At 39.0% G+C, this 22,888-nt stretch overlaps 2 protein-coding genes across 3 annotated transcripts in view; both read right to left on the bottom strand.

Moving 5' to 3' along the window:
- Positions 1-5,114: 5,114 nt before the first annotated feature.
- Positions 5,115-8,504, bottom strand: LOC106161989 (galactose-3-O-sulfotransferase 4-like). Its single transcript, XM_013539074.2, has 2 exons — positions 8,396-8,504; positions 5,115-6,944 (listed from the first exon to the last, which is right to left on the bottom strand). Exons 1-2 carry the CDS (start codon positions 8,502-8,504, stop codon positions 5,452-5,454), a joined length of 1,602 nt encoding a protein of 533 aa, XP_013394528.1. The 3' UTR covers positions 5,115-5,451.
- Positions 8,505-9,653: 1,149 nt separating this feature from the next.
- LOC106162002 (uncharacterized) overlaps positions 9,654-22,888 on the bottom strand; it is a 21,054-nt gene continuing 7,819 nt past the window's right edge. Inside the window, exons 3-8 of one of the 2 annotated variants that reach the window (XM_013539094.3) lie at positions 19,752-20,062; positions 18,314-19,437; positions 13,713-18,051; positions 13,218-13,387; positions 12,575-12,687; positions 9,654-12,237 (exon numbers count right to left, since the gene is read on the bottom strand). In XM_013539094.3, coding sequence (XP_013394548.2) covers positions 12,150-12,237; positions 12,575-12,687; positions 13,218-13,387; positions 13,713-18,051; positions 18,314-19,437; positions 19,752-20,062 — 6,145 coding nt within the window. In that variant the 3' untranslated portion in view covers positions 9,654-12,149. The remainder of the gene's footprint in view (positions 12,238-12,574; positions 12,688-13,217; positions 13,388-13,712; positions 18,052-18,313; positions 19,438-19,751; positions 20,063-22,888) is intronic. The other variant, XM_087018623.1, reaches the window with a different exon arrangement.

Below are 22,888 nucleotides of genomic sequence, written 5' to 3'. Positions count from 1 at the left end.
TTACCAACTGTCTGCTTCTGGTCGACAGGACGCAAACACATATCAATCATGATATGGGGATGATGGTGGTGAACGTTAAACTTAACGCAGAACAATGCATCCAAGTACTTGAAATGAACTGAAGAAATGCTGTAGACAACATCTTTGGGGACTTTGACCGATAATGGTTCTCCACTTAAGCCAATGCAACATTAGGCTGGTTATATGTGAACTAGATACAGACCCCCAGTGACTAGCGCAATCCTTAGAACAGAATCGTATTGAGGATGTGTGTGTTATACTCTGAAGAAGATATCTGCAGGATAAACCTGCAAAAAATGATATCATGCTATCTTTGCGCCGTGCATGTATGTGCAGCGCCATCACCCTGCAAACGTTACAAAAGTTTACGATCGCAAGCACAGACACGTCAGATGCGTCCTCCAACCCAGTAGATATTGTACAAAATACTAAAATATGTCTTTGATTTTTTACCATGGGTAGCTTATTTATTGGGTCTACGATCAATGCAATGTTGTAAAAAAATCTCCCTAGAAGAAAAATAAAAGAGAGCATTGGTTTATGACTTGATTTTCTACTTCATTTATGGGTGTCACTTTTTTGGTATATACACGCCCCTTAGCGCATGCGTAAATTTGCATGCCATGTGTTATATAAATATACCCGTTTCTGTCTTACAGTAGTTACAAAGAAAAAAAATGGCGTTCATATTTAAAGTGTTTTTTGTATCGACTTTAATAGTAATTGCTACTGCACTAAGTATCCTGCTGGTAGCAAATCAATCCACTTGTTTGACGGAAAGGCCACAACCTGCTATGAAACCAGTGAAATTGGAAGAATTAGAAAAGTAAGTGGGTTTTCATTATAAATGTTTCTCATTTTGTTTTGAAAATCAATCAGCTGAACTGTGTTACAATACATCATGAAATATATGCTTTAATGAAAAGGGTACACTGAATTGGGTAAGCATAAGCGTACTAGTATATAGTGCATTGTACTTGCATTGATCTTTATATTATAAGAGACGCTCAAGGTTAAGGCTCATTCCATAATTATACCTGAAAATTGCTGGGTAAATAGTCAATATATCTCCGTGATATCATAATGCGGGCAGTGACACCCACTTATCGACTTAATGAATATCTGTTGTCCATTTGAAATATCTCATTGTTTGGTGCAGAACAGTTTTGAGATATTTCAAAATTGAAATTCATGACATTTAGACTGTCTTATTTAGTCACCTTAACACAACATAAACCAATGAATATACAGCATGTTTATATCAATAACGATTCTAAAAGTCATGCATTTTTCAACGATTTTTCATTAATATTTCATACGTTGGGAAACTTAAGATGAGGGAATTCGAGTGTATTTATACTGCACATAAAGAATATGACAGTAAAAGTAATAAAAAATGAAAAACAGCTTAACAGGAATTTGAATTGAAAATCCCACAATCTTCTTTTAAGAAGTATTAAAATACCCGGTATATCAATTGTGGAAATGGTCGTAGCCGGATGAACATAGACAAAAACAGGATCACCTGACGTCATCGTAGAATTTTGATTTCCATTAAAAGCAATCTGATTGCCAGTTAACGACAGTTTGTCTTAAGTATATATACAAGGTCCATGCGCGTGACGTCATGAGCATTAATTTGATTGGCTGACCGGTGTGACAGGAATGGTAGTTCTATAGGAATGGAAGTCCGGGGTCCCACGTGATAAGTACAGGTTAGGTTAGTATTGGGGTTGGTATTTCAGAAGAATGTCACCTGTACAAAGTAAAAGGGAGCGGTGTACAACATGTGTATTCCTAGTGGACTACGATTTGGGGGTAAAAATTGAAAAATCGGTTTCTCAAATTTCTCCTTTACCTGAGCACCCATGAACACCGTTTTATCGCATATTTAATGACACCAATAAGTATTCCAAATCCTGCCAGCGATATTTCTTAAAAGCCTTAGTTCAAATTTTATCTGCCTTTGTTTAATGTAAATCTCTAATTAGGGGCTCATGACTCCATAGCAAAAGCATTCAAACCAAATGACGGCACTAGATCGTAGCCCATACACTCGGGGTCAACTGTGCCAATTTTTGTGATAAAATCTTGCTCTGGGTTGATACCGTTTGCTATCCTACCCCAAAATTGGCGATTAAAGCTTTGCGTTGTCTATGCTTATACATTGCAACGAGAAATATTATCGCCGATCTTTTACATATTCAAGGGGTTTTTTTTATCGTTTTAAAGCAGCACAAAGATAGCTGCATTATTGAATACTTAGATGCAGAAATACCTTAATTTCGGTATCTCAAGGATAAAAATGGCTTACAATACCCTTAAAATGGGGAAATTACTAGTTAAAAACACTCAATCCCTCCTTTTCTTTGCAACAGTGCATGAACGGCACTGTATTCCATGTTCATGTCGCCGGCTGCTGCCAAGTCAGTCTGAAGTGATGCACGCATGAGGACCTTACAGTCAGAATAACGAAGTCCCTTTGCATGTTCATGAGACCATTTTGAAACTATTAAAATGGGGCATAAGTCTGAAAATACTACATATATTCTTTTTTCTCCCTAGTGGTCCTGATGCTGTCATGCACGACCTGAGAACATTACTGACAATATGGCCTGCGCAGAAAAATGGCCGCTCAACTACGACGTGTGATCCTCATAGTCACATCCTCTTCCTTAAAACTCCGAAAACGGGGTCCACGACAATGTCCACAATCTTTCTCAGGTACGCATTTCGTAAACAACTTCGAGTTGCGTTGCCCACGCCTGGAGAATTTGCATTTGGCAAAACAAACCAAGGACAACATGTTTTAAAAACCGGTTTCGATCGTGAGAAGAAGTTTGACATCATGAGCCACCATGGATATTTTAATAAACGAGTCGCACAAAAACTTTTGCCAAATGACACGATTTACATGGTGATGCTAAGGGAACCACTCAGTCAATTTAAATCTCAATATAACTTTATGCAGCTTGGAAAAAAGTATGGGCTTCGAGGTCAGGATCAGTTGAAAAAGTTTCTTAGCTCACCAACGATATCCGGAAGTGGCAGTGTATTTTCCAACGTTCTGACAAAATATTTTGGATTTACGATACAATCAAACGACAACACACCCGAATCAACCATGAAAATGATAAACCAAATAGACAATGACTTGGACTATGTCTTGTTAATGGAATACTTTGATGAAGGTCTTGTGATGATAAAACGTAAGTTCTGCTGGGATATTGCGGATATCATATATCTAAAAATTCATGATGACAAATCTGCCGAGTATACGAAGTACATAAAAAACAACAACGACCCATTGGTAGGTAAACTCCATCGCAAACTTAGCTATTCAGACTACATGTTGTATGATTACTTCAAGAAAAAATTCGAAAATTTGCTGAAAGACCAAGACCCAGGATTCTCCGCAGAGGTGAATTTTTTAAAGCTAGTAATCAAAAAGGTTGAAGGGTTTTGTGACAAACAGTCACGTGATGCGCCTACGTCACTGGATATCCCAGCGTGCAAGTGGACACGTGGTTTTACCCTCCAGAGGGGCTACTGTGATCTGATGAGGTTAACAGGAGGGCAACTTTCGGTTCTGTTGAAGAGCGAATACTACAAATCAGTATTTTTACACTCAATTTTACGTCTGCCGTCACCAGCCATCCACTCATAATGTGCCGTCACATCGATATGTGCTTCTCCTATGCAGATAGCATCATCTGCGGATGCAAAATGTTAAAATATGTGCCTTATTGTTCTAGGAAGGACGTTAGTTCCTACAATTATTTACCAGATGGAAAATATATGCATACAAAACAATAACTTTTTGAAATGCAAGCAATGTTTGACTGGGCTATTTCATTTTACTTTAGGTTCTATATTAGCATTTTTATTGAGAAAACCGAGTAAATGGTAAAGTTTGAATAATTACTAGTAATTTAGTGTATAATGTTGTGATATGTCGTTTTTTTTACAGATTAAGCTTAATCAATTTTTGGAGGGGACGCACTCTTTTAATATTATTTATTTGGATAATTTTAAGGGATTTAGGTATTGACGCTTGTCTTAACTTTCTCTTTGATTCCTAAACAAATATACCAGACATTTAACTCTCTCGAAAATGTGTTTTATCTTGCTGGTTTTAGACATGTGTTTTTTCATTCTTCCATGGGGACCACTCGGTGCACATTGACTTCACCCACCATATTTGGTATGGCACCACCCTTCTTAAACACGTGTCGCCATGTATGTCGCGTCAGTGTTTGCGTTTTGGACGTTTTCCACGTCGTTGATCTGACACGGGAATACACTGCTGGACCGTGTAGTCCAAAGTAAAGTTTCATCAACACAGGAATGCAATATAGCACTATTCACTGGTAAATTGGTATCCTCTGAATTTGACCTTTGACCTACTTTTCGCCATAAACTAAACTTTGCAAATAATATCTCCAGAACTGGCTGAGATACACCCACAGTTACTATCGAACTTGAATAGGAAGTCATAAATTGGGAATCTTAATGAAACCTTGAAATTGACTTTTAACCTTTTTTCACCATGAAATTATATTAAGTCTGTAAATTACCTGGCCCTTATATCTTGAAAACTTGCAGAGATACACCCATATCGTTGCTATTGAACGGAAATCATATATTTGGCATCTTAATGTGACTTTGCAATTTGACATTTGACCTACTTTTCCACATAAAATGATAAACCCATAAGTACCATTTAACTTGAATGAAGTTAATCTCGTTAAAATTTTGTGTTGATTTTGGTACGGAAAATCGTATTTGGTTTCATCGCTTGGAGCCCATGGCAAATGTAATTTAGGCTTAACCAACACCTGTACTAGTCATGTAGGATCCCGGTCTTCCACTCCTGGGATTGCCATTCTTGTCACACTGGCGCTGTGAGTCAAACCCATTTACACCACTGACCAAAAAGTTTGTCACAGCTCCAATCCAATGTGTTTTTGTTTAAATTTCATCGCGTCGCAGCTGTAAACCGTCTTGTAAAGATGCTTTTTTATTCCAGACTCCATATCTAAGACTACTGCTATCTAAGACGACTAATGGCAGAGAAAAACACGATACCAATGTAGATATCTGTATAAGTTTATCATTTATTCAAATGTAGAATATACATCCCCTCAAATTTTATGTCCTATAGTGATTTTTATAGAAGCAAGCAATTGGCATCAAAATGTGCCCTTGAAAATTCACATGTCAATTATCTCCCATGATAATCTCTTGTAAATAAAAGTTATCTCATTGTAGACAAAGGTTGCAATGTCCCAGTTTCGATCCTTGGGGTTATTTCTCGTCTTATATATCCTTGAGATGTACGCTTAGCCAAACCCTTAAAACCCAAACCCAAACTTAAGCCTCAGACTTCACCCCCCCTTTAACAACGAATAGAAAACTGTTTTTATGGATTCAACACCGTGTGTAATACTCAGATTTAAGAGTGTTTCTTTCTTCTGGACCGCAATTCAGCGAGGACTTACCTCGAACTGAATGACATTTCCACAGCACCTTATGTGTCCCTCGAAACACAGACAATTCCTGCTTGAAATCCTTTCCTTGAGACTTGATGGTGTTTTGAAGTTTCGTAGCAAAATGCTCATACAGTCTATAATCAGCCTTGCTCCATTTTTTGTGCAGTTCGACCAAGTCACTATCGAAGAGGTTTTTATAATTGTACTTGCGTTTATTTGTGGTTGTGTACAAAATGTCTTCCATTTCCCAACAAAGCATACGACGCAGCAGAACTAAGCTTTCGTCTAACATTCCGATGACGATCACAAAATCAAATGTCTTGTCTAAAAAATCAATATATTCTGAGATAAAGGTGTCGTTATTTCTCAAATCTTCCCTGTCGTCAGGGAACCCAAACTCGAAAATCATACCGTTTCTTACGAAACTCCGATAATTCCTTTTCGGTATGTTTGTCCAATATTTGTTTGGTTGCCGTAAAAACGCCGCCACTGGGTCGTTGTCTTGCATATGTAATCTTTGAGCTATTTTGTAATAATGGAAAGCACTCTTAAAGTGTGAGAAAGGTTCTCGAACCAGTCCCAAATAAAAAGTATGGTTTGGCATCATAGATCGTACTACATCATAATCGAAGATCATGTGATTCAGAATTACCTCGTATGTGATGCCACTGTGATAATCTGCATCTTGGCGAGTTATTTTTCTTGGGTTCATATTTGTTGGAGACTCCCACTCGTAGAAAAAGCCACCGTGCTTGGGATAAAGTTGCCTTAGCTTGTATTTATCTTTCGCTCGTTGAAGGACGCGTCTGAGAGTTTCAGAGCCGCACTTGTGAACCTTGAGGAACACGATGGATCTGTGTGGTTTGCACGCGCCAGATTGAGGCACACATGGTACAGCTGGAACCCGATATGAGGTATTCCTGGGTCGCGTCTGAATTTCGGCCATTTCATACAACTCGTTGCGACGTTGATCCCTACCTAGAGTTACCGACCTGTTTGTGATGTCTTTACGACCTGTCATGGAATTTTCAAAAACTTTGTCGTTTTTCCTTGTGAGCAAATGATCACTGCCGTTTTCCCAGATTGAAGCATTGTTGTTTTCCTCGGAAATGTTTACATTCAACTGCCCAAAAGCGTCGTCGTTGCCTTTGTCGTTTTTCTTGCGGTCTACCTTTTCAACACTGTTCATGTCAATATGAGATGGAATGTCCTTGGGCTGGTCTTCGTCCTCAGTGTTCTCCTTTGGTGCATTAAATAAACTGCTTCTTGCTTCTGTGTGGTCATGATTCTTTGTGAGGTCCCCGATGGTTCGAGGATTTTTCTGTTCATTCACCCTTGCCTCCACTGTAACTGAGTCAAATTCCTGAGGCGTCACGCTGAATGCATCATTTTCCTGTAGCGCCAACAAACGTTCTTCCTCTGTGAGCTTATCTGCAAATGAAATTATAATGATAAACAAAACCTGTTATGAACTAGCCAAGATAATAAGTGAAATAATTGAAAACAATGCATTTCATTTAGAATTAGAATCGTATATGTACCACATTCTAAATCCCCGAAGATGGGCTTTACCTTCTAGCAAGGCTTAATTAGAACGGGGCTCTTGATTGAGAAAATCCGACAGAGATGCAAAAAGCCACTCCTGCCACCCCTCTATGGGAGAATTTTTCACATGCGTCATATTAGGTTAATTAGGACTAACTTCATTTCCCTCTCCATGGCCATATCGCGCACGTCCAAGACATATTGTCACTGGTGATATCCGCTTACCTGCCCAACCCCAAAATAGGCGGTTGAACAATAAAAAAGATCCCGAAAATATACAGAGAATCTCGCCATATATCTAACGTCTATCACAAAGGCATTGATAAGCTAGAAAATGAAATCTTTACAATCTGAACTAGCATATGTGCCTTTCAAACAGGACATATTACAATATTTCATGTCACACAGTATTCAGCGTTGAAAATTAAGTGTATTACTAGCAGCATCATGTGTGGAAACGTTTTCATTAGGCCCTAAAGATTACATTAGCACATGCCAGTATCGTAATTTATTGTTATCGTAGCTTTTTTTAAGATGTGGTAGAACCATCATAATAAAGATCATCAGTGATTCTAAATATATAGGTCCATTTGAATAAAACATAAAAAGTGAAAAGTGAGGGTGAAGATATAATGTAGGATTCTTTTTCTAAAAGTCTGGTGACAGAAAGTGATAAACCACCTTTTTGTGTAAAATATTTGAACATTTTCCGATTCATGCCATCCTCAGCAAAGTTGGTACTTGATACTTTAGTATTCATTTACTCTTGATAAACAAAATTATGATGGTTAAAAAGACGATTAAAGAAACGTCTGTTAAGGTACTATAGACTTCTGATGAGAAGACGTAGAGTACTTAACATCAAATTTGCGTCTACGTCAATTCTGTCTAAGTCTATTTAGTATTAAGGCAAATCGTGTTCAGACCCATTAAAAAGACCGAAAGTACTCGTCTCAGTATCATTGGAATTTGAGAAAGTTATCGTAAGGGGACTTAAACGTTTGATTTTAACTAACCTTAATGTTTATGAAAATCATTCTTTAATACTATAAACCGAAAATGATTCGAATGCTGCTGGAAACCAATTCTGTTGACAGAGCATTTTCAGATAATATAAGTTTTGAAAGTTATTCAATTTTAATTGATTTCAAAAAACCAAAGTGAACTAAAGGAAAATTTTGGATTTCATTATTTTTTGTATTACAAATCAACATCCTCGAGTATCACAGATAAATTCAATCATACATATAGCTATTTGTACTGCATCTCTTACCTCGGGAATGAGACACCAGTCAATCACTGCCTAACGAGCTTTGGTAATGTAAAGATTTACCTACCTTCAGCACCATGAAATATTAACTTGTTGGACACTCGACTCCAATATATCAGAAGAGGTAGCACTGTGGCTGCTATACAGGAAGCTAGCAAACATAATCTGCGTCTCATATTGTGCTCATCGCCTCAGAATAAGCTCTGAGTAGCAACTACCAGTAAAGTGTGCCACGGCGCAGCTGGTTCTACGTCACCTTGAGTGGCTGTGGTATTCGAGGAAATGCGTCGTTCTTCAGAAGTCCCGTATGCAGGAGGAAAGGGGGGTGGGGTGGGATCGAAAGAAGCGCCATTTTGGCTAGAAAAGGTTCAGTCTGAATCAAAATTTTATCTGCTTTCTCTAACCATACCATAACCATACCACTTTTATGTCGTGGTAAAAAGGTCCATTAGAAATTATGATGAAATGGTAATTAAAAGTCGAGTTTAAAAGGTCCATTAGAAGTTTCCCTCTACCAGAACCACAGATTGATTTTTCACAAGATATTGACAGATATGTCTTTGGATAAATAGACAGTCATTTAACCCTCTGCCACTTTTTGAAATTTGCCTGTAATATCTGCAACCATGGTAGAGGTATTTAGAAGTAATGATGTTATAAAAAAATTAATAAATAAATAGAAATAAAAAATAAACCCTTTAGGAATCACTGGCTACAGGAGTAAGTGCTTAGCAACTAGGATATGTTCTACACTACAGAGTGGTGCAGCTAGAGAAAGATAGATTAATTATCCTCCTGAAACCTCACATTTGAAGCGTGACTTACGTGTTTCTTGACTCCATTGCACTGCGTATGTGATATATTTTTGGGTAAACTTCATATTCAGCCGTATATCTTCTATACCACCACTATATTAAAAATGCAAATGAAAATGCTAGACCATGGTTATTTTTACCAAGTCCGCTACCATCTCAGCATGAGACAAATGTATTGAAATGTTACTCAAGGTGCTCGAAAAGCATTGAAAACTGGTTTCTTGAATTTCAAAACTAAAGCACACGAGACGGAATGACTCCATGACATTTTTTGACATTAAAAAAAGGGAGGGGGGGGGGGAACTAGCGTACCAGAGAGGCGCTCCCGCCGTCTTGGTATGTACCACCAACTGAATAAGGCACACTACATGGATACATAACATAGATTCAAAGAACAACAGCTAGAGTTTTTAAATTTGGTTCATAACGGCAAACGCTGGTGGTATAGTTAACAGGGGCAGTTTATATGCCAGTCAGAGCGAAGAAAAAAAAATTACAAGTACACAAAACTTCACGAAAATAAATTATTTATTTAGTTTTACAAATAGTCATACACTTACACAGTGGTATATATCTTGTTTAATATCTCACCAAGTCTCTCCCACTATCTCCCATTTGGTTTTCCAAAAATGCAACATTTTCACAGCTGTAATACACATATTATTAATAATAATAAACAATGTATATCAAATATGTACATACCTCAGTCACAAGTATCACAAGTTTTATATGTATAAACATTCAGTGTATAGAAGAATAGCTTTACAGCACGTACTCTATTATATTAAATATACAGCATTGTACATATACAAACACAAACTGAAAGACACCTCCTTTGTATCAAGGTAGAGATGTGCACATTTACAAACTTACGGAGCATGTAAAAGATCGATTACTAAACCTTATTGATTAGACAATTATATAAGATACGGACCTGGGTTACATATCAACACATTAACGTAACAGTCAACTGAATGTTAGTAATGTACAAAATCTACAATCAGTGATCCAAAATGGCAAAGTACTTCTCCAGGCCTACAAAAACATAAACTGCCCCAGCAATGCCGCTTCAAGGTGGCTGAAATTGTAGCTTTCAAGACAAGGAGATCTATTCTTTGGCATCAAGAATAGTAATATTGCTATGAAGAAATAGGATTTAAGGTCAAAAAGTGTAGAAAAAACACCCAGGTTAGTAGAAAAGGAAACTGTTAATCCTCCAAAACTTGTCCCTCAAAGGTGCCTCTTCACTTAGAAAGAGGACTCATAAAATATTCAGGTGTGCAACCAAATGAGGAAATCTATCAATTTTACTACCATAACTTTAAAACAAACAAGTTTCAAAATAAAAAAAGGAAGAATGTAGATTATAAAAACAAAAACATCAAGCCTACATGAAGCAAAGGGATAAACCTAAAGCAAGCGATATTACCACTATTACCAATTGCAAGGCCGAACACAACAAAAATTTGCTTGCCAGATTAAAGTTGCTGAAAAATGTTCACGAAAAAAAGCCAAACTTAAAACTTTCAGCACTACAATTGGCATACATAAGAAAAATATCAATAAAGAAAAAACAGTTAACAATACTTTATTTAAGTGGAACATTGTTACCTTACTTAATATTCCATGTACATAGTATGGCAGCCAATATGAGCAAAACCCTAGGGCTCATTGAAAGGGAAAGTCATTCATGACAAATCTGGCAAATAGGGTCCTATTTTCACAAAACATACCTCAGCCCATTGCCCAAAGATAATTTAAGCTGATATATAAATAATTAAACATACATCATTCCCAACACAGGAGCAGGTAAAAAATCAGAAACCATCCACTTATTCAACTATCTAAGCCATACATTTCACAACAATAATCTACATTCAGTAACTGATTGAATATTACATCCATAATAAATATCAAACCATCATTTATGGTTAAAAAATACACTTTGCTGACTATGCAAATAAGCAACCTTCATCAATTATAGACAACTTTTTTCTACATCTTTCACAAGGTACTTGACAAGTATAACAAATAATTGACTAATAACATTCCCACACAATTAAAGTAGACTGAACCTTTCACCACATCCACAGTTTCGCAGGCTATCACAACAAATTTAAAATTGCATTATTTCTTTCAAGACTACTTTCCACCACTGAACAAAAAGAAAAAGAGAATATTCCAAATTTAAGTAGTTCAAGGTTTATGGTCTTGGTTACAATTTCATGCTAAAGCTCTAAAAAACCTATTAAGTTGTCTGTACGGTTTGTCATTAATACAATGACCTTGAATAATCTATAAAATCTGTACACCCATCTTTTGTAATGAGAAATAAGGCAAAGTAACAACAAAATAATAATTATAATAATTAACAAATGAGAAATATTAACAGAAAGACAAAATATATATGATACAATTATAAACAAAACTTAACCACACTACGTAAAAACAGTTGACCTCTTTAGTTTAAACTACACATTTCTAGCTAAAAATAAGAGTCAAGGGGTTTATTCTGAATTTGAAAAGAAAAAGAATTACAGAGAGGGATGCCATAACAGGACTTAAATTTTCTACAAACATGCTGATGTTTCTCCACTATCATACTGAAAACATCTGCAGTATGCAAAATAAAGGAAAGAAAGATCATCTTGAAAATGACTCAATTCTTCTCGTTTTTAATTGTACAAAGCGAAAGATGACCCCTTTTTTAGAAGTACTCTTTCATAAGCTCCAGTTATTTATCAAAATCAATAGCCAAATATAGGGAAAACATTAAAACTATTTAATCCTAACAAAAATATAACTAGCTATAAATTCAAACACGATTATTGAAAGAATTTATGACAGGATGCAAACAAGAAATGCACGATTGGAAATTGAGAAGAAAAACTATTTCAAAGAACATTCACTCTGAACTGGTTATCCCAGATGCCTGTAGATTGATGCCTGGGTGAATCTGGTTTATAGGCTCTTGCTCTGAGGGACCAGGATGATGTGGTCACGTCTTCAGCAATTGGCTGTACCAGTTTTCCTGTCCAACTCTGCCATCAATTCTTGAATTGCAGCCTCAAGGTTGACATTAAGTTTTCTGCCCCTAAAGTGTAAAATGTATTGATATAAGCTTCAATTATATTGATAATTACAAAATATGTTTGCCTGGACTTATATATTTCTTTAGAGAAGAGAGACAAAAGACAATAAACTGGCAAATGGAAAGAAAACATAAGCTTCCAATATGACCAACTGTCTTAAGCTAAAATTATGGTACCTTGGCATACAAGTAACATTATTTTCTTTTTATTGTTACTGACTCTAGGAAGCATCAATCAGTGGTGCTCGGTACAAGCCTTATCCTGTGTTATCATTCTCTGTATTGCTCTGGAGTTACTTCTGGGCATAAACCATCATTGACCACATATCCCTGAACTTACTTTCTCTGTTTCTTGCCATCGCTGTGGTGTGCCTCCAGTCCCTCAGAGAGGGTCTTCAGCTTGTCCTGCTCTACCTGTGTGAAGGAATGGTCTCCATACCATCGCACCCAGAACTAGACAACAGAGAAGGAACCAAATTATGTGTCATGAATGTACAGAGGAAAGCAGAAGTGATTGTTTGTTCTTACTTTTCTCTTTCATTTTTGGTTATATACAAATGTAATTGCTGTGCATTTTTTCTGTTTGTGATTGTGTTTCCAAGGAAATACCATCACATTTACTTGCAAAATAATGGTAACTTAATAGGAGATCGACTTTCAGAGTTAATGAGTTTCACATTGCCAAATGCTGTTACTCCAGCATATTGAAAACAACTTATAATGGGGCGGGGTTAGGTATGGAAAAATATGAAGTCACAGCCCATTTCTATGAATAAAACATGGCCATCATACTTTGATAGTGATTTTTAATTTTCTATTTAACCAAAAGATTACAACTATTACAATCTGAAAACAAACCCAACAAAGTGCATCTGTATAAAAGAGTGCTAGAGGTTTGGAAGATACTACCAAGTTAAACCAATCCTACTCCACTTCAGTCTCCTATGGGGAAATTCCTCACTTCTATTACTTCTAATATTTACCTTCCCAGGTTCCGTAGGAGCACACTTGTTGCTGCGGACTTCATTTTCATTGACAAGTTTCCCTGGCCAGGAAGGACAGCCCCTCACTTGCCCCCACACTAGGTCTCCTACCTGGAAGGACCTCTGGCTGGCTGGCATGCCTTTTGTCATTGAGGAGGACTCAGACTCACCTGAAAGTAGGTTTATTATCAAAACAGCATGAATCCTCAGCCTGGGGTGTAAATTGACTTTACTATGTGGACCAAACATTGACAAGCCCACAAATTCAATGCCAAGCACCCAATCATACCACATATGCAACATGCACCAAGAACGAGTAAGAAACAAAAAACGTGTTAATCTTTTAAAAGAAAATAAGTTTCAAATGATGAAAAAAATATCTAAGAAAATAACTTTCAAATGATGAAAAAAATATCTAAAGTATAATGTCACATCTGGCAAAAGTTGGCTGGTAACTACAACTACAAGGTTCATCAATCACAAAGATCTACTTACATTCACTAGTTTCATCCTCTTCCACCAGAGCTCTCTTCTGCCCCTTCCCAACATAGTTCGAGATGGAACTGTCTTCAGTCCTGTACACCTTCACTTTGCTGTCCTGACACTGTTCACCACCACTCTGCTGGAAGTTTTCTGTACCAGTCAAACCATCAGTCAACATTCCCGAAAACTCCTTGACCCTTGTATTTGGGACACCTTGAGGTGATGGGCCTAAATCTTCATCTACTTCATCTTTGGCAGTATGGTTGCTATGAACATCATGGTGGTGGTTCATCATGGCAGTGAGTACTGGATGGTCTTCATCCATACTATCCTGAGGCAGACTGCCTACTGCTTGATCCAGCTGCCATTTTCCCCCTTCTGCCCCCTTAATGTGCTGGCTAGTGTTCACTGCTGCATTCTCAGGCCAGTGAAGGGCAGCCTGGCTGTGTTGTCCATCATGCTGTTGTTGATTTTGTATGTGATTCACACCAGACTGGGCTACAGCAGGACCAGACAGCTTTGACTCTCCACCATTGATTGCATCAGGGCTGTAAGTACTTGAACTGCAGGGTGTTGTGATGTAATTGCTAGGCAGCTGGTGTTCTGTCTTCAAGCTCCTAACAGTGCTGTTGTCTACATATTTATGCTTACTTTCTTGGCCACTAGCTGGAACCACGGATGCTGCCTGATGAAAGGCTGACTGCTGTTGGGCAATTTGCTCCTGTTGCTGCTGGCCTGCAATCCATGTTGAATGAGACCTATTCTGGTCTCCTTCCATTTCAAACATTTCTTGTTTTACCTCAGAAATGTGCTGACCTTGCAGACTTGTTTCATGATTTTCCTCAAAGCCCTGATAACTTATGTCCTGATCTTGGCCTAGTTGATGACCTTGACCTGTTTCATGACCTTTTTGATCTTCCTGCTGACCTTCATAATGGCCTTGATCTGATGCAGCAGATGATACTGGGGGCATCTGACTCTGACCAACACACATGTGGATATTTTGCTGCTGTCTATGCATAAACTGTTGCAGCATGTCTGCATTCAGTCCTTGGACTGAGTTGGCACCATAGCTGAAATGACCTTGACCATCATAAAAGTTGCCCTGTTCTCCTGTGTTCTGAGACTCAGCACTGGCTGTTGGCAAAGGTCCTTTTGGGGTGGGCATGTGGGCATTGCTGGCATGGACTCTTGGCATAATTTGCTCTGCTGGTTGGCCCACTGGCATACATGAAACAAAGGGAAGTTGCTGGCCTGCCATGTTGTTCCCCATGTTCACCATACCACCTGGTCTCATCTGCCCCCCTGGATACTGAAGTCTGGGTGGGGTACCAAATGACTGTTGGCTCCCCTGGGGCAAAATAGGGTGAGGTTGGGATACTACCCCCCTGGGAGGCTGTGCACCCATCATCATCATAGGTGGTTGTCCCTGGGCCTGCATCTGTAGCATACTTGCTATGGTAGGGGTGCTGGACTTTCTTGCCCCCACCCCTCTTCGTTTATACTTGTACTTGTTTTCCCCTTTAGGAGTAGAGTTCCTAGGTGGGGTGCTCTGACGAGACTGACAGCTTGCAGGACTCTTGGCCTCAAAACTGCTGTTGCTACTAAAGCTGCTGTTCAGGGAGTCATTTTCAACCCCATGTGAGTTAGACTGGTTTGGAGCTGATTTTCTTAGTATTTCTTCCGTGGTCATGAGAGCTGATTGTGCAAGCATGTTGTGCACATGTTGACTGGCAGAGACCACTGTGTTCATGATAGAAGCACTTCCAGATAGGTCCCCAGGTGAACACACTGTGCTGCTCCCTGGGCTGGGGCTATTTCTAGACATGGCCTCAGATGTGTCCACAGTCAACTTAGGAGCCATTTCTTTCTTTGCAGGTGACTCAGCTGCCGTGCTATTACTGGAGAGAGGCAAGTTTACACTGTCCAAACTGGTGGAGTGATCTGGGGATGGTTTTTTCTCACTTCCACTGGTACTCCCAGCTGGTGATTTGGAAATGTAACCCATATCTGTGCTTCCAGATCGGTCTGCAACTCGGCAACCTCCAGCACTAGACCCGCGGCTGCTATTGGAGCTACTTGAGCTTGACCTCTTCCCACCTTTGATTTGAGTTTGATCAATTCTCATAGCTGCTGCAGCCTCCAGGGCATTTTGAGTAGCTTCAAGTCCATGGATCATGTTCTGTACTAGCTGTATGGGAGAAGGCTCAGCTTTTGTTGGGGTTGGGGTCACTACAGCCCCTCCACCCTCCTGTGATGGCACATTTCCAAGAGGAATAGCAGCAGGGAAGTTAAATACACGATTGTCAGCTGCCATCTTCGGGGAGCTGGTGGCTCTTGGTCCCATAGGATTTGGCGACGCAATTTTATTTGCACCTCTCTGTTTTTTATTATTAGGTGGGTTGCTTTGCATTGGCATCATCATTTGTGGGGCATGTACCTGCATTCCTATGGGGAATCTCTGCCCTTGCATCATGTTATTTGGGGGAAAAGTCATTGGCATATTAGGTCTAATCTGCTGGGGGTGATTCATAGGCATTCTATTCATTGGCATGTCTTGAAGGTGTTGCATCATCATTTGCTGCTGCTGTTGCTGCTGGGGGTTGTTGTTGGCCATCATCATCATGTGAGGTTGGCCTTGGGTTGGCTGACCTTGGTGACCCTGCATTGGGTGAGCTTGAACTTGACCTTGAGCCCTTGCTGCTGCTGATAAGAATTGACTTGCTGGGAAACTCCCTCCAGTGTTTGAAGGTTGGGGAGGAAAACCAGACTGCTGATGCATATTCTTTACATTCCCAGCTGCTCCTGCTGCAGTTGTTGAGAAGCCAACACCAAACCGTTGGGGCTGAAACTGATGTGGAATCATGTTAGGCCCCATAACCATAGCCTGATGATTTTTATTCTGGTTCTGATTTCCCTTTTTTCCCTTTCCTTTGGCTGACTTTTTACCTGTTGACTGTCCCTGATCTGGCTGTTGTTGGTATGGCGACAAAAGCGCCATCTGTTGAAGGTCTGGCAACCCCCATGGGCCGTGAGGTGGTATTCCTTGTGGAGGAAAATTTTGAAATTGATGCATTAGATGAGGTCCTGGTCCACCAGCTGCAGACATGTAACCTTGACCCATAAACATAGGATGACCTTGAACTTGATTTGGATTCAAGGGAAATGGAAATACATTTCCTGTGGGTGACATAGGACCTGGAGATGGCATGGAAAGGGGCGTTGTTCTTGACGATGATGCCGGAGTGGCCGATTGGGATCTTCTTCCTGGAGACATGATTGGTTGTGACGAAAATGAATGACTTCGATTTCTCACAGGCTGGGATGGGGGACTAGATATGTGCCTTCCAGAAGGATTCACACCTCCATCATTTTCAACTGACCCCAATTCCATGGATGCTGGAATTTGGTTCAGATTCACAGGACTGATATGCTGTAATAGCTGCTGTTGTTGATTCTGTTGTGCTTGTTGGAAATAGATAAGATGTTGCTGTTGTTGATGCAGCAGGTGTTGTTGTTGCTGGTGTTGTGGGGAGGCTTCCTGTGCTGAAAATCCTACCGGGAATTCCCCTTTATTACCAACTTCTGAAGCAGGAACCTGCAGCATGCTTGCGCCAGTGCACATTTCCACAGAAGAGATTTGATCAGAATTATGAGATCCATGTTTTTGCTGGTTCTGTTGTGTGTCTGCTGTTGAAACAATATATTGTCCATTCTGAGGCAATTCCGATGATGATGATGATGACAATGATGATGATGATGATGGCACTAGTTCAGGTTTAGAAGCAATGGAAGGATGAGGGCTGTCCAGTGGGAACTGTTTCTGACCTAATTGTACATCAAATGGTTTGACACCACCTCCTGCAGCCTGCTCATAATGTCTACTCCCCTCTTCAGCACCTTTCTCTGGCCTTTCTGCGCCAGCAAAATGTGCACCAGAAGCACACTGTGATGTGCCACTTGATGATGCTACTGTTACTGCAGTCAGATTTGTGGATGGTGCCTGCACTACTGTGCTGACTGTAGAAGAAACAACACACTGTTTTGACTTCCCAATGCCCTCCTCGCCCTGGGCATTCAACTGCTGTGCTTTTCTTGCTATTTCCATTTGCTGTTCCAGCTGCGCTTTCCCTAAAATTTCTTTCACTTTATTCATGATGGTAGCTTCATCTTTTTCCTCTTCTATCTTAGAAGACTTGGCGGAAGACCTGGAAGAGGATGATGCTACTGTTCCACTGAGATTGTTACCATTACTGCTGTTTGCCACCTTCTCTGTGGTACTGTGAGATTCTGGTGGTAGTTTACTGGCTTGGGCATTTGTGAGATTGACACTGGCGGCCGAGCTGCTGGTCTAAAATTGACACAAAAAGAAAGGAATGTAAGTTTAAATTATCAAGATATACCAGACTTCTGTATCACTAACTGCCTTTAAGTAAAATTTGTTAACATTTCAATGGGATATGGTTTACTTGCTCTCTTCTTCACTTTTGATGCTAAAAAAATCATTTGTAGAGATGATTCCTTTAAATTAATTGTAATCAATCCAATAATGTTAAAAACATTTTCCTACATAATGTCACATCATATGTTTCTTGCTCTTCACAATCTCCTACCTTCTGCTTTTTAGACTTTGTTGCTTTCTTCTTCTTCTTAGGAGGTGGAGACCAATCGGGTATGCTGTTGATCATGGGGTTTAGAGGAATCATCCCTGCTGGCCCTCCAGGGGGAAAATGGGGGTGCTGGTTGAAGAATGGCACCATAGGGTTATTGTGGGGTGGGGACATCATGGGATTATGCATTGGGTGCATAGGGGAGGGGTGAGCACTCGGACCCATGGAATTAAACTCTCCCATATTTTGTGGCATCCCAGGGGAAAAGTTCTGAAATCTCTGCTGGCCTGGTATCCTCATCATTGGCATTTGTTGCATCTGGGAGAATTCTGGTAGGAAGTTATCTCCTTGTACCATAATAGGGAACCTATTGTGTGGTGAGGTGCCAGCACCAGGAGGGATTCCACCATTTGCGCCAGCGGTGCCCGCACCAGCATGGCGGGGCATCCCCATGTTTCCATGGTGCTGAAGTGCCCCTGTTGTGGTGCCAGAAGGTACCATCATGTCCACCCCATGCTGTATCCCCATGACTCCTTGCATAGCTTGAGGAGGGAACCCCATCATTCTTTGCTGCATTTCTATCATGGCTTGCGGGTGAAGGTTGGTTGGAAACTCGCCCCCTTGGGGCAGTAAATTCCCCTGGGGCAGTGGACCCCCCTGGGGTACTCCAGCCCCATTGTTCAATTGTGATTCCCCACTCAACTGCTCTTTCACCAAATCCACTCCTAAGTTAGGTAGTGGTTTGCTGCCTTTTTGGTTTTGCAGTTCCATCAGCATCTCTTGGGCACTCTTCAGCCCCTGTAGTTTTGGTGTCTGCATCCCATCCTGCGTGCTACCGCTTTCACTACTGTCTGTTTGCAGTTTATCTCCGTACAAACCATCACAGAAATGATCTGTTAAGAACTGCTGTTTTCCACTTATAATTGCCTCGGCTGAGGGCCACTGGAAACTGGAGGGTCCTCCCCCGCCTCCAACCCCTTCCTCCACTCCACCCAGTCCTTTGTTTTTAGCTAGCAGCATTTTGTCCCTCTCTGCCAACAACTGGGAGACTAGTACACCTTCATATTTGTGCTTCTGTTTAGGAGATTTCTTTTTTTGCTGTTTCAGAGTTAGTGATTTCTTGGTGTCTGGAAAAAGGAAAAATAGGATGTTCTTTGTTAATAAGGTTTTTGGGCCATGCTAAAGAACGCTTGATATAGACTACAGAACTGGGTCAAAATTTATATTGATGATTAATACATAACAATTTGGTTGAATCACTGTGCTTACAATTCTGCTACATTAATTTATGGTCTGCAGAGAAATCAATACCAATCCCTGCCTAAAATAACAACTTTTGTATGTTGTTGGTAAAAACTGTACAGTAGCAAGAAAACAAGCATGCCTTCATTCACAACATCCAATTCCTATCTACCTAACAGTGAATATCTGCATCTCTTACCACCTTTTTTCTTCTTTTTCTCATTCCCTCCTTCTCCAATCTCCATTGTGCCAACAGCCTGCTGCTGCATCAGTCGACTATGCTGGAATGTTGCTAGGGCCAACAATTTCCGCTTATGAATACACAGGTTGGACTTCATGGCATCGTTCATCAGTATATCCTCCGCAGTGCAGGGCTTGGACGGCTTGCTGACATCGAAGTTGAAGACTTTATTGACCACCAGGGGACACTCCAATCCACACTTACACGTCCCTTCTGATTGTAAGTACTGAATGACTTCCTCTGTGGATGTTAACCGCATTTTGTTGGCACTGTAAGCAGGAAGATTTAAATTAATAACTATCATTTTTTGTAGTTTTTTTTTCATACATCAAGTCTCAATATAGCTGATCTTTGCGGAGTGACACCAATCACATGAGTCAAGAGAGGAAATATGTAATGGAAGTTAATAGCTTACCTAAGAATATTATTGTGACATGAAAATCAACAACGGATGTCAACAAGTTGCCAATAGGTGAAAGAATGTGTCAAAATCTCTCCTAGCAAACACTGATCTTTTAAGTATATATTTCTTGTGGGGGTTTTCACCCTCTCCTCCAAAATACTAATGAAAATTAAATTGTTGCAGAAACAAAGCATTATTCTATTTAAGAAACATGGTGATTGTCACATGAAGGAATCATTTATGTGATTAAGTCCCTTTGATGAAGGATTGAAAAGCTCCATGCCTCACAGGTAGGAAATGCGCTGTTGTCTCTTTAGATTTTGATTTGTTCTCACATTGTAGGTCTATTAATCTTATCTTGTTGACCAACTCCAATCCTTCGGTAAGCCAGTGGGAAAGAAATAAGTATGTGTACATCCAAATGGTATGTTACCAACACCCATGTAGTCTATATGGTCATGACCATGTCCAACTTACACAACTCTTGACAAAACAGCCATGCTTCCCTTACCAAAGACACAAATACAACTAATCCTGCCTGTGAAAATCAACACACAGATGTTTGTAACAAGTTACATAATAACTTGCGGCAACCTGTGCCTGGTACATTAAATTCCAGTCTTCCTGATTCCAGTGCTTACTAACCAAAGATGAAAAAGGGGGGAAAAGGAAGGATGGCCACCTGCCGAAATGGCAATACTTCTGAAGGCTTAAAGAACTATCAAAAGTTCTTTTCTTATGTATTTTGTCTTTCAAATGTCCCATTATTTTGTCAACAGGGATTTGAAGCCTACTTTTCCTGTTCTATTTAAACCACCATTCTTATGACCATACATAAAAGGAATCTCTTGCTTCTGATCATTACACAGAGGCTTCAAAGTGGTTCTTTTCATCTACCTTAAGAGGCTTATGGTACTTGACTTAAAGCAGCACTGAAACTCCATGTGAATTATTTTGTTTTGACAAAGGTAAAATTTGTTTGACTATAATTATCATTATTATCATTACTTCCATCATCGCCATTATTATTATTATTATTATTATTATTATTATTATTATTATTATTATTATTATTATTATCTGAATTTATCAAATTTTGCTTTGGGAGACTGCAGATTTTCTCTCCATCAAACCACATCCCACAAGCCCCAAATGAGGTACATCTATTATACATGTTGGAACAATTTCATTAATTCTGCCATTTTACAGGCACTCTAGAATAAATGTTTTTTAAGCGCCATTTTGGACAGATTTTTCATTAATTAAAGTCAGCTGGGACCATGTTATTGAGAAGCATGCAGATTAGATTTCTTAAACATTGAAAAAATCACAGAACACTTTTGGATCAATACCTCCCAACAAATGTATTTGGACTGTTAAATTAATTAGGTATTCGGTCCATTTAAACACTAAGAAAACTGTATGTTAATGTACCGCAAATGCTCTTATTCCACATAATACAGACCAAAATGTATGGAAAATTTGTTTTAAAAAGGCCCAAGTAAAAAAAATCCTGTCCAAAAATGCTTCAAATGTCTATTTTTTTTTAAACCAAAAGCCAAAACACTATCTTTCCTTCAATTATCCATTTTCAGGACATATGAAATTAAGCCTAATATCCCATACTGAGAGCCAGCAATTTTCTCTACATGAAACTCCTATTTATAGACAGCTAAGTGCTCAATCCTGAACAAGTCTGAAGAAATGGCTTGGTTCATGCAATTATGTGTTTTTTTTTTATGATATGTTAGAGAATGTTGTTTTTTAAGTGCTCACTAAAATGGGAAGGCACTTCACTGATTGGCAAATGGCCAAATGCAATTATTCTTCAGAAGAATGTGCTCTATTTTTTTTTTTCTTTTACATTTCTGGAGAATCACAAAATTACAGTACTTGAAAGCTAGAATACAAATAAGATTTTTTTAATCTTGGCTCAAGGACATAACTCCAAAGATGTACCTCTCTTAGAACAAAGAGTTTCATACAGAATTAATAATCAAGGGTTTAAAAAGGTCTTTTCTCATTAATCCCATGTCATTTTAAAAATGTAAACCAATAATATCAAGTTATAATTAATTCTACACAAAAACACCAAAGATTTATGAATCCTTTCCTGAAAAAGAAGACTAAAAGGGAAATCTCTATCCAAATTATCAGTATACTTCCTGTTTGAATGAATGCTATCCCTGCACACTTCTATTTGAAAAGGGTTGCTGGTTGTCACATGTTGCCATGGAGATGCATGACCTTCTGACTAGAAACAATTTCTTTACAGTTCATGCAACAATGCAAGTACAAAGTCAGGATTACTGGAGCATGCCATAAAGCCAACTTAACAACAAATAGAACACCCAAGTTTATCGATAAATGAAAAACTGGAGGTCTTCAAAGCTTGCACTTAAGAGGAAGAAAATGAACTGTTAAAATTTTGTATGTATTCAGTCGTGGAATCAATAGCAATTGTTGCTTTACAACTTAAATCGTGTGCTGTTTGTAGCTGTTTGTATTCCCCTAAGATAAATCTTCTTCAAGGCACATTACTATCTATTCTTCTTTGAATAAGTAAAAAAAAAAAAATTAAATGTTAAACTAACAGCCAATACACACATAATCTCCTTTAAAACCTACTATTTTAAGTAAGAAATATAAAATATCAATGACTCCAAGAATAGACAAACCCACAACAAGAAAA

Source organism: Lingula anatina, chromosome 7 (assembly GCF_051362555.1).
Source record: "Lingula anatina isolate TDL-2025a chromosome 7, LinAna3.0, whole genome shotgun sequence".
NCBI classification, from domain to species: domain Eukaryota; kingdom Metazoa; phylum Brachiopoda; class Lingulata; order Lingulida; family Lingulidae; genus Lingula; species Lingula anatina.
The sequence above is the reverse complement of the archived record's forward strand: the minus strand, read 5'-3'. Positions and strand labels throughout refer to the sequence as shown.

Excerpts from the sequence above, each read along its gene's own strand:
- LOC106161989 (XM_013539074.2), bottom strand. The coding sequence starts at position 8,504 with ATGAGACGCAGATTATGTTTGCTAGCTTCCTGTATAGCAGCCACAGTG. Across the intron at positions 6,945-8,395 it reads AATATTTCATGGTGCTGAAG|ATAAGCTCACAGAGGAAGAA; the intron begins GTAGGTAAATCT and ends TTTCATTTGCAG.